At 37.0% G+C, this 15,863-nt stretch overlaps 1 protein-coding gene and 1 long non-coding RNA gene across 6 annotated transcripts in view; one reads left to right on the top strand and one right to left on the bottom strand.

Annotated features, from left to right (window-relative positions):
• The window catches only part of LOC139686073 (cAMP-dependent protein kinase catalytic subunit 1), a 317,835-nt gene that overhangs the window by 50,958 nt on the left and 251,014 nt on the right, over window positions 1-15,863 (bottom strand). The window contains exons 1-2 of one of the 5 annotated variants that reach the window (XM_071583194.1): window positions 1,248-1,455; window positions 981-1,152 (exon numbers count right to left, since the gene is read on the bottom strand). The exons of 2 other annotated variants lie outside the window; for them this stretch is intronic. In XM_071583194.1, the coding sequence (XP_071439295.1) occupies window positions 981-1,029 (49 nt within the window). In that variant the 5' untranslated portion in view covers window positions 1,030-1,152; window positions 1,248-1,455. Of the gene's footprint in view, window positions 1-980; window positions 1,456-15,863 lie in introns of those variants that run through there. 2 more of the 5 variants (XM_071583195.1, XM_071583193.1) reach the window with 2 other exon arrangements.
• Window positions 4,582-6,896, top strand: LOC139686151 (uncharacterized). Its single transcript, XR_011700307.1, has 2 exons — window positions 4,582-5,172; window positions 6,186-6,896. It is a non-coding gene; the product is annotated as an uncharacterized lncRNA (long non-coding RNA).

Below are 15,863 nucleotides of genomic sequence, written 5' to 3' on the forward strand. Positions count from 1 at the left end.
AATACAACCAATTTAAGCCAAATACCTGGTTCGGTGTGAATATCAACAAGTGTAAATGTTTAATTATACGCTAACACCAAGTGAGATTTCAAAATCTAAGCTTATAAATACGGCAATGATTCATTTTGTTCACATATTCATTAAAATGGAATTACAATACGCTTAAATCTCTAAAAAGAAATTATAGCACACACCTCCACAATTCATAAAGGAAATAAGTGCCCAAAACCCTGACAACATTTCCAAAATATTATTGAGATGATCTTTCCAAAGATAATTCTGCACAAACTAAATCAAGACAGTACCATCACCAGCAATCAATCGTTAAACTTGAATAAAGGCAAACAAAGTGTAAAATTATGGAGATTTTTGTTAAAATTTCACTGCCTGGTGGATAAAAAGTCTGCTACACAGAGCAGTTGATCCACATTCGATGTAAACATGCCCTGGGTCAACTATGCAATTATTTCGCTTGCTTTGTCGAAGGAAAATGACAAGATTCAAGCCACAAAAACTAGCTGTAAATGACATTTATACTGAAAGAGTATCATTAGAGCTAGTTTATGATAAACATACTACGTATTATGGAGGGCATTTACAGTTTTAAAAATTAATATGACACAATTGCTATTCAATGTTTACATCACGATTGGTAGATTACACAACATTAGCAATTATAGTCCAACAAGACGTCTGGCTTAATGCGGTATTTCGATGTCTATTTATAGATCAACTTGGTATTTATATTTCGGTTTTATTCGTGGGTGTTGAATAGTAAGGGTATCATGACAAAGGTGCACCGTTTACAAAATCGTTATCATGACCGCATCCTATGCAAACATTGTCTTAACAGCTGACTCACTCACAAGTACCACAATAAGTAACACCACAACGTATAAAGGAACAACTTAATTAATTGATGGTATGTAAGAATTCGTGAGAACTCCACCACAGATGACATTCAGGAACAATTTTCTTACCACTTTCAGCTGAATCAGCCTTCCTGTTGGTTGCGGGGGCATTTCCCATGGTCTCACTAAAGGGCTATATAATTTTCCGCGATTATTCACGATGAGGCACTGTAACAGTGGCGCAGAGATAATTTTATCCTGGTTTAACAACTTGTATGCGCACCACTTCAGGAAATTCTTGCTTTGGTTATGAGTAAAGATGGCGGTGAATGATTATACTTACACACACCACATTAAACTTTTGTATAAATATATAGATAACAAGTCCCGTCCCACCTATATTTAGTCCGCATTCCATGCATAAGCGAACATCAAAATCGTCTACAGTCGCTTAACAAAATAGATCACCAATAAACAGCTCTTTAAAAAAATACTACGAACAACAAAACGCCAAAATGGCCCACAGACTGCGCCAGACAGCTCCCGATCAGAACCCAAGTCAACGTAACGCATTCGGGATGACGGGGGAACCTTCGCGCCATCTCCAAATCATATATGTAACTAACTAGCATCAGCGGTAGCGTAGCGAAATTTCACTTCTCCCGACAGCTACTGTACCACGAGTCATTCAAGTTTTAGGACCGCATTCAGAAAAGACACTGCATGAACCACGCCCAAGGAGTCTACAAAAATACTAGTGTTGTATCTCATACTCCAACACAGCATCAGTGTTCTCGTAGTGTTGGAGATAGTTTTGTTGCCAATTTTTTCCTTTAAGTGTAAGATATCAGCGACATTTTCCTCTGCAAAATACGGGAACCGGGTGAACCAAGCTGGACAAATGAAGTACGATTAAGATTGGCGTGGTACTAGCGAGGACAGGCATTAAAATGTTATGTCGCAGTGAGTGAAATTAAACTTTTTTTGTGAATTTATTGAAATATTATAGATCTTTAGAGTGATATCATACCTCTGAAAATAATAGAGTTGGTGTCCACATAATCATTGCTTCAAGGACCACGTCACTCGGTACATATTATATATTCATTAAGATGTCTCTCCATATGGTGTCCACTTAATCATTATCACTTCAAAAAAGCTAATAACCGAGAGTTAAGCATTACGCAGTGTATGTGAATTTTTGTAGGATGTCCTTACAAGTATATTTTTACTTGTGTTGTGTGCTTTGTCAGTATTCGTTATGATGTCTATCATATCTATGGAATGGCAATATGTTATTGAATGAGAGTGGCCTACTTGAATTTTTCCAGAGCATTTTAAATACGTTTTTCGACTGTAAGGGCATACTCATGAATCTGGCAAGATAAGTATGCTTAAGAAAAAATCAATCGGGATTCTGAACATTGTGGGCGCATTGCAGACCTTTATTTAAGATGCTGCAAATTGTAACTTTATGGTATGTTTGTGCCGCGCGTTTGTACGCGATGTACATACTAGATTTACTTGGTTATGGTAGAGATCGTACAAAAATCATCATCTCGAAGGAAATTTAAATCTATGGATGGACAGCACATAGCATTTGCTTACATTTAATTTCATGAAATTATTTCTCCAACTTTACGTTTGTTAGTTAGTTGATGTTATCTATGAAAGAGGGAATTGGCCACAATTACAGAAATTGTACAGTACAACAGTCAACTCGCTCAATGTAATGTAACCAATGTACCACATTCATTCAGGCCACACAACCATTTCAAAATAGTAAAATATAACCATGAAATTAAATTATCAAACAAGACAATAACTTCATATATGAGGCTTGGGGTCAATTTAGGCACTTTTTATGGAGGGAATGCTTTTTACTTGTAATGAAAAAAAACTAGAAAAACACTTAGTGTATTCAATTTATAGCTAGAAATTTCTTAGTAAATCATGTACACTTGATTTATGTATTAATAATTAAAATTAGAATAATTAAGCAGGCATGCATATTAGAATAAGCAATATACATGACTGTGTGGATGGAAATGAAACTATTGCCAGAGACATGTTAACAATTAATTTAGACTTAAAGAACAAGACAAGTCATTATTGATTTCTTTCTTATGAGCTCCTCATTTCATTAAAGAAAAGTCGACTGAACTCGGAATAACAATTGTGATTTGCTCGCAAAAACCCTTACTTATTTGGAACATTAGGCATAGCCCCTTCAATTATGTTTGTTGCCTAAACCAAGACATTTACCATTTCCTATGAAGGAAACAGTAACGGAAAAGATTCCCCTGCAACATAATTGAATGAAATAAAACTATAGTTCATATTGAAAATGTCAGTTGTTAAGCGGTACTCTCTATCTTCACCGCTGTTATCTCCAGTATCTTCTCACAAGCTGCTCATGTATGCAATGCTTTTAAAATCTAACTCTCTCTGTTGATGTTGCTAAGAAAATTTCGTTCGTCCAACTCATGATTTTGGTGGGTAGGAGGAGGTGAAAAACCATCTATCAATGCACTGATAATATGTTACATTTAGATGATAATTCTAACCTTAAGGTTACATAATTAGGTTTTCTATCGAGTCGAGGTGCAAATTTTGAGTTTCTGAATAGTGAAAACCCTCTTTCTGCTATAGTTACCGCAACATTATCACTGTCCTAATAGAGACAACCAAATACCGTGTGAGATTGGTCTTCTGTTGCATGAAAGAAATATGAAGTCATTAATGGTTTTGACAGAATCCTTCCAAAGTGTGATCCTGTGGAAGAAACTGATTTCTGTAGCTTATGTAAAAAACCAATTTTCATAAGCACCGTGATGATATTACCTGATAACACACCAAAGTAAAAATAGTTAACTATGGATATTAGAATTTTCTTTTGAGCTCAAATTCTTTGGTAAATACTAATTTTAATTAGCAAAAACCATTGTTTTTGCTAATTAAAATGGTGTTATATCTATTCTTCAAAATAATTATTCATTTAATCATAACATCATTTTGCATGATAATCATTACTATGACATCGCATCGGCTCAATCCCTTGGCTTCCCTCCAAAAATAATAGAACTTTCACAATCCCCATAGGTTCTCAGGTAATCGAGCCAAAACTATTTTGAAAATGGTATGTTTGCATATCTGGTTTACTGACCTTGGTCAGTGATGAAGATGCAGAAAGGCAAATGTTAGCAATTGCCTACACCTCCCAAGCCTGAACCCCCATACCTATATTACCAAGAACTGTTGACAGCAAACATTAATTATTGTGGGGTTGGTATCAAATTATTTACTAATTGTATAATTTCCTGGTAAATATTTCTGTTGTTTGGCATAGTTCTGTTGCATTTTGTTTCCAAGGGAAAATATGTCTTTGTGGCATTGTTGACTGATTTCTTGAAATTAATGTCTTTTGTTCCTCAATTGCCCATTAAATCTTCCATTCTTAATCAATCTTGTCATCTTAATTTCCTGTAATAATTTAAAAAAATGGGATGAAATACTGAACCCAGTAACTAATGATGCTTAATTTTATTTTCTTATTGATATGAATTTTGGAGAGACAATTAATTCAATGTATTTGAAAAATAACTGAGGCATACAGCTGTTTCTGATAATGATGCGTGGTTACACAAAACTGACTTAACTTTTCACAAATTGTTAGTTTCAACAGTTTTTTCTAATTATTATGTTCAAATGTCTTTTTTCTCAGATAAAGTTCATCATATTTCTGAAGAGCAGATGAAATTTGCCAAAACTTAGTACTACCTTGTGCAGAATATATTCACTGCATGATGAATGAGATTTAAAGGTATATGGGAATGTAGATTAAGAGAAGAGAATCGATCGAGGTACTCAAAGAAAAAGACAACTTCAACAGAGAAGATGGCTACCGCCTATCAGGAGACTGGAAAAGGATTTGGCAGGAAACCCCCGACCAATCACAGAGCTGGGAGGGAGAGGTGAAACATATATAAATGTGGCCAAAACAACTTCCTGGCACTTCGCCCTGAAGACGCTCGTTGAAACACAGGCTCAACTGTTGTCAGAAAAACAACCTACGCGGTGACATCCCGAGAATGGAGAGTCTTTCGAGATTTAAAAGTTGTTTGAGTTAGGAAGTATCTCCGAAAAAACTACCAAGCAACAGTTACAATCATAAGCCTGTGTTTCTATGCAAGTAAATACATGTGCACACAGTGATGTAAGCCTCATTTTTTTCGGGAAGCCAGTGAAAGTGAAGGAACTAGGAGATGAGAGTCTTCAGCCCTCACATCAACTTCTAAATCAAAGGCTAGGGTGTGTCCAGGTATTTTTTTCTGGTTAATTTTGACATAATATAAACAAATCATGAGAAGTAAAGGGGGGTTATTCCATAAAAGCAGCCAGTATCAGCATTTGTCAATGGCATCAGTAATGACCAATAGTATTTCTGATATGTTTCTGATGCCAGAAGAATTAAGGAAGAGTGAAGTTAATGCCTTATGCATGACGATTCAAATGATGGAAGGTTGACAAAAGAAAAAAGTGTTCTTTCAATCAATACGTTTGGTTGAAATGACAGTTCCTTGCAATTGAAAAACAGCAGGTGCAAATTATTTATGTTCACTGAAGTGTATAGTTTTATTTATGTATTCATTGGTTCACTTTTTTAAGTGCTCTACCTCATATTTACCTTGCATTTTATAATTAGCATTTTTATATCATGGATACCTTGTGGTAGGTAATACAGTCTGATAAGAAATCGTGAAGCAAGTAATATTTGGTTTTATTTCGTAAAGTATTATTATTGCCCATTCATTCATACCCATTTGCCTTTGCAAACATCACTTATGTCACAAGGCATTAAAGAAATAAGATTTCAATATAAAATTGCATCAAGAAGTAGAAGCAACTTCGGAGTGGTAGTTAGCCGGAGTGGTAGTAAACCATTTAAAAGAAATTACATGGCGTTTCAAGGAAAGACAACCCTCATCCTAGATAAGGGTGCTGCATGGGTTTTCAATTATTCCGGATTGAACTCAGCACTCAGCAAATGTGGAAAATGAAAGAAAACATTGTTTAGTACTAATAAATCTAGACCACAGAATAACTTTCTCTGAGAAGATTTTCCTTTAATCGTGCCAGTATTATTCGCGTTTCCAGCTCAATAAAAAAATACACTCTGTTAGACGATTTAGAGTAACTAGTAGTTTCAAAGAACAACATAAACAAGCCAATGATTCTCCTGCTGAGTATCTTGCAAAATTATTATTTTTTAAGGTTAATCTGAAGCATTGTGTCTTTATAACTAAATGGGAATTTTTTGTTCATTTCGATCAGGGTACTTTATATGGACAAGCAGTGCAGTTTTTATGGGAGGCGACCGACAGCTAAGGTTATTTGCAGCATTAGGAATGGACGGGAAAGGAAGGGTGGAGAGAAACCCGACGTGGGCATTAGCCTATTCCTGTCAAAAGGCACCAAGGGGTCAGCAGTTTAACATCCCATCCGACAGACGTCATACTGACTCAAAGTGCTCTCCACAAAGCACCTCTGGTAATGATCGGGATACCACTGAAAAATATTTGTTGTCTCCAGGATTTGAACTTGGGCCCTCTCGGTGGGAAGCCTGTACATTAGCCACCGCACGGTCGAAATTCCCACAGCTTAAGACAAATTTACATTATGGTAATTATCAATGCAACAAATTCAGAGTGTAAAAATCAATCACCTTGACTGGGATTCGAACCTATATCCGGCCGAGTGCTTTAGTCACTTAAGCTATGGAGGCATCTCATAAACTCTGAAATTTTGGGATTTGTTATGGGAATTATCTTAAAAATTGAAACTCAAGATGCTCTTAATGGAATGAATTTTTAAATGACAAGCAATTTTAGTACCTTGTGTTTATTACATACTCTAATGAACATATTCTTTTTTAAGCATGCCCAGTGTTGAAATGTACCTGTATTTTGTACTTTTTTTGTATTTGAAGATTCCCTGACCTACTTGATGTGTATGATCAGTGGACAATAAAAATGTTTTTATTATTATTGTTTTAAAAGTTAATGTCTGGCTTCCTGACATGGAATTTCTGCCCAAGAACTTGCTGGTAGTTATCTTCAGCCGTAAATTTTATTGTGAGCAAAAGTAGCATATGTACAAAATGCAATTTTGTTTGATTTATCAAACAAAAACTGAATTAAATATTTATTCTGCAAAAATATGATTGGATTATGTCAGGGGGCTATATTTCATTAAATATTACAACCTAATTTTGTTTAATTAAGACTTTTCAAATAATCTTGTGTAGTGATAATTTTGTTGATTGACATGTGATGTGGAATATATTTATTAACTTGGTGTATTCATGAGTTAAAAGTTGCAGATCAGTGAAATCTAAGGTATACCTCAACTTGCTGACATAGGTATAGATTTGTACAGTGTTATGATTGTTATTGTTAATCCACTGGTAAAGGATGTTTGAAGGTTTAGGATTGACACTGCCTAAATAATGGTACATTTACCTGCCCCTTTTACCGAAAAAACCTGATATCTGACACTACAATAAACCCTTCTTCAGTAATGCATAGTTCCTTCATTTTGCCCAGTATCCCACTCCTTTTCTTTCCCTTTCCCTAATGTATCTCCCCTCTATCACAGTCTTCAATATCTATAAAGAACAAGACAATGGACAAAATCTTTGTTGCACACTATTTAATGGTTTTATGGATCCTTTGACCTTCTGTTTACAATTATTAAAACTCGTCTATTTAAAGCCGTAGAATGTGGATTAAAATCAGCTGCAACAACTCCTTAAATTATCTGTCATTTTAATGTTTACAGTGTGTTTTTGTATGGCAATTTGGACAAATGACTACCACAGAGTAATGTATTACCAATGCTATTACAAGGATGCCATTATGTCATGGGCTCAGCAGTTTGACACTCAAATAGCATGGGTAACTTTTCCAGAATAGTTTCTGATGCCATTTCGCATAGCTGATGCCTAAATGGCATCCTTTAAAAAATATCATTGGACACCATCATTTAGGCATAACCCCCAAGTTACTGTCCCACTCTACAACTTTGATTTTTTATAATAATTAATGGAAAATTGTTGGCATTACTTAAGGTTGAAACGAAGTCTTTTCCAACCATGAATTAGTAAAAATCAGCTTTGGGGAAGGGTTTTTATTGAACAGGAACAACATAATTAGAAGTAATAGAAAAGGCTCAAGTATATGTTCTCTCACTTTTACGACCCGATTTTCATATCAACATGAGGTTAATTTACGATCATGCAAGGATGAACTTTTGGTTTTATAATGTTTTAATTGATATATATGTGTTGGAAGTCACATGCTGGAAATAATTCATTGAAGGGACTACTAAAAGGTTTCATCCATCCATCAAAACTGAACTAGATCAAAAAGTGTGTACTTCCCATTTCTTGAGAGTCAAGAATTCTTCAGTTCCGGGCAGGGCAAGTTCTCATTCCCAAAACTCCATTGAACACTCGATGTTCAAAGCTGCCAAGGCAGTCAAAAACTTGTGGTTGGCACAGAATACTTGAAAGAGGGCCTCGAGAGTCTCTCCACGTCATTTGATCATTCCTTGTCTTGAGGGAGTCAACGCTCGCCCAGCATCTAAGACCTTTCAAACGCTTGGTAACTCACAAGTGAACGGTTTACACTTGTTAAGAGTGTTCAACCTCCACTTCACTTTTAATTTCACTCTATGAAACCTTGATTCCTTTGGTTCCAACTTTCCTTCTTTTAGTTTTTATAGGTAACTCATTTGCTCCCCTACATGACATCCAGCTCTATAATAAAAAGTACTCACACAAGGTTGCGTTATGGAGACTGTTGACTTCATTTCTATGAAAATGAACTCCTGTGGCCTATTTCTGACGGCTACAAGTCCTCTGAAAACAGCCTTTGATTTTAAAAACATATATGGTAAAATTCACGCAAGTAGCAGAAGGTCAGCAGACTCCGCATATTTAGATTACAACAACTCGTAAACTGACTTATCTTAGAGAATCGGGCCCTTGATAATAACCACCTCTTTTGCGTCTTTTTAAATATAAATGGTCATCCGGTGTTCCAGTTAGGATGATAGCTTCTTACGTTAAGGAGAGCAGATTCTGATCGTTGATCTATGAAAACGAGATTCATTACCCTGAAAACACTAAATTTCTGCATATAATTTTTTTACTGAAATTTTTAATCTTTCTCGTCTTTCATTTTACGAGTATTCGACGTCAAATTTGAATTGAATAAGCTTTGCAGGAAGCTATATGCTCTCAAACTTGGTACATCGAGGTCACAAAGATGTGTGATGCTGATGGTCAGGAGGTCCCTCAGCAGTTGGGCGTCACATCCAGGAGTGACCGACTCTATTAGTACTACTAACGATTACACTGAACATAATTTTAGCACGGGTTTCAACAGTTCTTTTATTTAGAACCTACGTAAGCAAATGCGTATCTGAAATTAGCATTAAACTGAATATTAGGGAAGCTATAAACAGTTTTGGACAGGACTCCTGAAATCATGATGAGTATTGAGCACTGAAAACCAGGCCCCTTAAATGTGCCACAGGGGCTAGGTGGATAGTGCATTTTTAGCATGCTTCTGAACGACATTATCTCCCTCAAATAACGTGTCAATGATGGTTTATGACTCCACAATTATTTTAGTTTCGTTCACCATAAATTGAAGTCTTTCTGAAATGGTAACAAATTAGGGTTTTGTACAGTCTGATTTGGATTATGGACCCCCTTTTAGTTGTGTGAACGAACAAAGATTGAAAAGGATATTAAATTAATTTTTAGAGAAAGAATAACTCTTTGTCTACCATTTTAGGAAGGAAGCATAGAAGCAGCATCATTATCTTCAGTCCAATTGGACTCACACTATAACATATTCTTTACTGTTTTCAAGGTTCTTTGATTGTCCGGCAGGGTTCATTGTGACATACCTTCGATTCAGACATCAAGAGAGTCCATTGCCAAGAATGAGGACACTGACTGTCTCAGCGTTACTTAGGGGCTAAATAGCATATTGGAATGGTATCTGGGATGTTTTTATGAAGCTACCCTCATGGATAGGAATACAATTATTCTCATACCTAATTGGCAGAGTGGAGAATGTTCAAATATTGCAGATGAATTCTACACTTATCTAAGTAGATATATGTACTCCAGGATGGTACCGCTTTTTTAACCAGAGGAAGAAATGATATGTCAGAGTTGTCCATGTATTCAAAGTTATTGATGAGAAGTTTTAGTGTCAAAGTTGCATATGACATGAGAGGTGCATTTAAAGAGATGAGCACTGTTTCAAGTGCACTTAACTATTTAAAAAGGAACCAGGCACATAAATGGCAATGAAAAATATGATCATTTTCTGTGCCAATTTCACTAATTACAGGTTTTACGCATAGCATATTATAGTAGCAGGGCAAGAAGTGAGCACTTCCACTCCCGAGTTAGGATTTATGCATGGCATGAAGTAGCTAGGCTACCACACGCGTAACCCTTTACTGAAAATTGATTAAATGAATGTATTCCTCAATTTTTAACCCCACCCTATGTACTGCTTGATAGAAAATAGGGTCACACCTCATCCTGATAACTGTAAGTGATAGTAGATCTTCCTTGAAAACCATGGGCGGCACAGGGAAAGCATTTCGCCCCCTACCCTGATAATGCGAGTTGCACGTACCGATGTGATCAGTACCAAGCGAAACTCTACCTTCACCTATCAAACCAGACTTCGAGTTGATAGCTGTGGTTATATGTGTATGCATACATACATATTTTGAAAGCGCTGGCAAGTGGCGACACAATATGTAAAAGGCGTCAGAACATAAAATAGGAAAGAATCACATAAAGGACGGTAACGAAAGAGGGTTACCCAGGGTTTTAAAGCTTCGGAATTCCATACGCCCTATTCAGTATAAGTCGAAACTAATAATAAGTCGTTTACTTCGACTGGCGGAGGCATTCATTCCTCCGCCGATTAAGGGAGTGCCTTCGGGTCCCTAAATGTCTGTAAGTTCCCTTCATATCGATGATGTCTTTTCCAACCACCTGTTCGATAACTGAGAGCACTGTATATGCTTATGTGTGTATGGAAATGCTCAAGAAGCGATAATTAAGTAGATGGATGGCACAGGCGTGATAAATCCCTTTTCAGTTTTTCTTATATTATACATATATATTACACATACATATGTGTTTGGCCCTCTTTTTTCCTATCGCCGTTTGCTCAACCATTCACAGTACCTCATCTCTTTTGCAGTTCACCATTCTCCTGTTTCACACCCTGTGGGCGCAAAGAGTTCATTAAAATATTTTTGTACAAATTTAAATGTAATTAAATCGCGTGTGAGCAGCGGTGCGCCAGGACAATGTGTGTGCCGCGCTTCTCGTTAATCCTTCAAATTCGACCAGTAAATATGACCGGTGTGCGATCCAACTGAATTTAATGGAATATAGACATAAATCACAGTGCACATTAGGTCATGAAATTACGACAGAGAATCAAATGTGGACAATGTATGACCAAAAACCTTATTTAAACCATAATGATTTCGGAATAGGAAACCACTGAAAGGTGCTACGTATGGGCCCCAAAAACGGTCCTTTTGTTTCGTTGTAGCCATAATATATTGGAATTATAGATACGATTCCATATGCGAGAATTAATTTCACAGTGACAAAACCATCCGCCAGGACTAACTTCGATTCCCAGTTTCGAACTAGACGATTTTTGGAGTGTGAATCCTTGCGTTTCTGTGCACGCCAGAGAGTGACTCCATCAACGTTATGTTTAAAGCATTTCCAGCAGTTTTATGGAATTGTAAATACGCTAATTCTGACCAGATGCTCTTAATTCCTTTGCTCGTGGGAGCCTCACCTACAACTGAGCTGTCCGGAAAGTAATGCAACGCTTGCATTGAAAAGCTTCCGTTGGGGCGTGGCAAAAGCGGAGTGGGAACACCAACCATGAATGGGGCGGAGAGAAACGTCTTCGATGACGGAGAAATGTTTTATTCAGGTTGCATTAAGATGTAAAATGTTTGCTATTTTGTTTAAAGTTTCTAAATTTGCATTCTTTAGTGCACTCTTCAAAATGGCAACGATTAAACATGACCTTCCCGAGTTCGACTTCAGAGAAATTAGAATCGAAATTCCAAGATACTATACAAGGTTAGTTCCAAAAGTAGTATGACTTATTTTTCCCGGATAGACGGACGGACGGTGGTTACTTTGGTTACGTTCGAGGGGGGGAGAGTCGAAGGAAAAGCTGGAAGCCAGTAGCATTTGGCTCCCCCCTTTGCGGAGTGTTGATCGTTCGTTTGCGAAACCTCTATAACGTGATCTCGGTACGCTTCGTCATGAACCGGTTATTGGAACAGCACAATGCTATCAAATTTTGCATAAAACTTAGCTATAACGGGAGGAAGACATTCTCAAGGTAACTTATGGTGATAACATCATGGGTAGATCGGGTGTTTTTGAGTGACACAAGTTGATTCGGGAGGGTAGAGAAGATGTTTGAATATAGCGAACGTTCAGGACGCCCTTCGACCTCAAAAAAAGACGAAAATCTCGCAAGAGTGAAGGCTTTGTTGGACAAGGATCGCGGTTTAAGTGTTTGCATGGTTTCTGATGAACTTGGCATCCCTAAAATTGATGTGCATCGACTTTTGACCGAAAACATGGGTATAAGAAAGGTGTGTGCGAAGTATGTGCCGCGAGTGCTTTCAGACGAGCAAAGGAAACTCGCACGCAGATCTGCCAAGAGCTTCTGGACCATGTGAATGAGGATCCACAATTTTTAGACAATGTTCCACCAGGCTTCTTCATCTTCCCCTGATTCAAATCTGTGCTGAAGGACGTTACAACGGCTCAGTCAAAGCGTTATAAAAGGCCGTGTCGAGGGAGCTTAGCAGCATTCCGGGCGCCGCCTTCCAGAAGGCGTCCGAAGCGCGAAAACCCCGCTAGGAGCGGTGTGTGGACGCACAGGAGTGCTACTTCGAAGACTTTTGAGTGAATGTATTAATTATGGGAATACGTTTTGATTAAATCGACTCAGTCCTGCTACGTTTTGGACAGACCTTGTATATGGTCAAATGATAGTGAAAGACTACCACCAGAAGAATGATGGATTGGTAATTCAGATATGCGATTATCGTAAACGTCGCTCTCACGAAAAACTGATATATGTGCAATTAAATAACAGTTGTAATAGTGTGAACATAAAAGCACCTACACACCTTCGTTTAAATAATATTAGTTAATTTGTTGGTAATAAAAAACAATTCAAATCGCATTGTTACGCTAATCGGTACCTCAAAACATCCAAAATAAGTTTTATAGCTGGTTCAAGCAAATTAGAGCCTTGTGCCTTGAGTGCTTAATAATTTTATATTTACATAATATCTGTTTACAAACAATGCATGAATGGGTGTTACCGATCTCACCTCCTTAGAAATTCAGCACTTTCATGGCTTCGCGAAATGGTCGTGAATTCAAGGAAGGAAATTTGAAACCTTGAATCTATCCGTTTGATGATCTATCTCTTAATTCTATCGCCATTATCTGGCCTGTCGATGCGATGTGGGACTTGAATTAATTAATCCACGTTGAAAATAAAACCGCGCAATTTTGCATTTGCAATTTGCAGTTTAAATGCAATTTGCATTGCATTTGAACTAGCATGGGCCATATTTTCAGTCGTCACTTCAGTTTTTCCTTATACTAAATACCTCACAATTCAGGGCGAATTCTTCCTAGTTGCTTTCGTCAGTGATCACCGCGGGCGCACATTATCCTTGAACGATTCTTGAATGTTCAAATTCGGGGGGGAGCTATGAATATACTTTTACCCATTTGTTAAATTATAGCCAAGAATTAGTACTTATAGAAATAGGCTATAGAAATTAACCTGATTTCTTATTCGTTTAACAGCCAATAATAGTTTACACATCTTCTTCCTATTACCCATTTTATTAAATGACAGAGCGGCGGTTAATGAAATCCAAAATATTCACTTGGAGGATAATATTCCGAATAATATTCCAGAATTTGAACTGGTCAGTATCCATTGCTCTACCCAACAGAATACCACATCGCTCCCTGTAGGTATATATAGTGATGAAGAATTTAACAAATTGTATCGGTTTTATAAAACGATCGAGACACTACAGACATTGATAGCATCCGAAAATATAGATAGCGCCATAAAATTAGAGAGTACAGATTGATAATGCTAATAATTAAGATTATACACCTATTTCACGCGCCAATTAAGCTTTATATAATAAATCATGTTTTGGCGTCATGGGTTACAGATGAACTCGCTCTTATGGAAGATCTGACGAACGGAAAAGAATTATTAGGATCCAAACAAAAAATTAACCTTGTCATAATTCGTTCATTCTGATCAGCAACAAGGGAGTACACCTACTAACAATTATGTGACGGTATGGCCATGAGCTATCCTCTCTCCAAGGGCGAACCAGGAATCATACGGAAGAAAATAGTGACGGCGACAAACGAAAGATTCATTCCCGCGGTCGTTTGTCCGTCTGAGAAGCTATGTAGTCCTCGGGTGAAAATATTTTTAACTTTCACCATTAAAAGACTCGAATTTACTTCATTAAGATCACAATATCCGAACATTCGCTTGATAGCATCACACAATACATGTCATCTATACAAATTTGGTTACACAAAGGTGTAACTATCTCGCAGTCCTAATTATCATCGAAGTTCTCAAAATAATCAGCAACTAATCCGATGATGAGCTCAATTTTACTCTAATTTCTTCACGTTTTCATGCACCGACACGCCTCTCAGTTTTAATTTTCATTACTTATTGCGCTACATCTAAGCGGCACGAATCAATCGCATTTCTGCTCAAATTAGCGACTCAGGTTTAAAGTTAGTTTGACTCAGAATCATATACTTGACAATAATTAATAAATGTATTTGGGAATTATGAATGAAATTTCTAATATGAGCCAGAGAGGGGGCAAGGAACTCTTGGAACGGAGTCAAAAGAGACGAGCATCAAATATGGTCCGAATATGTGACGGGTCGCAAATAAGACAGCGGTGCAAAAATAAAATCTTAGCGATGATACTGGGTAATTGGAGGAAGGTGAATAATGGTCAAGTTTGTTTCCCGAAGCTTCCTGTTACTCAATACGATGCTTCATGTTGGCGCTAAAAGCAGCTTGAGATAGAATATCCTCCCTACAGTGGATCGCTTTCTGATCATTTTTGCATGTCCTCCTTTGAGTTACAATTAAATCCAGAAGAGAAAAAACTTTTTTTTATCGAATTTCACCCCGTTCGCAAAATTTATGCATGTCGGCTAGAGGATGAAAAGTTATGAATTCATGGGTTTTCGGCTCAACTTGATGATACTTCATGATGAAAAGTGAATAACAATAAATTTGTTGATTTTTTATTAAATTGATTTTTATTTTAAAAACGACCGGTTTCGTCGAATAGTCGGCATCATCAAGTACAATATATGGGTGTGGACCGGAACTGATCGACAACTTGACATTTTTCTGAACTCCCTAAACTCATTATGTCAAGGCCTTCATTTTACGTTTGAGAAAGGAGTCAATGTTTGCATAAATTTCCTGGATGCCAAAATAAACACTGGTGGAAATGCTTATTACTTTGCAGTTTTCAGAAAATTAACCTCCACAGGCCAAGTAATCTGCTACAGTTCCCGCCATCACGTCTCTCAGAAGCTAGCCCCGCCGTTCATTCAATTGATAAATAGACTGATTAACATCCCCAGTTAAGTAAACTATTTCAATCGGGAACTTAAAGCCTTCAAATGTATTGCTTCCAACAACGGCTACAAACCTAAACTCATAAACAAGCTTTTACCCAAAAAACGCCCTTAATACGCACATTCACTTATTTATAACGGGGATGGAGACGGAGAAAAAGAGGAAAAAAATGGTAAAAACTAACATT

The sequence above is a fragment of the Hetaerina americana genome, unplaced genomic scaffold (assembly GCF_022747635.1).
Source record: "Hetaerina americana unplaced genomic scaffold, ioHetAmer1.1.p SCAF_13, whole genome shotgun sequence".
NCBI lineage: Eukaryota > Metazoa > Arthropoda > Insecta > Odonata > Calopterygidae > Hetaerina > Hetaerina americana.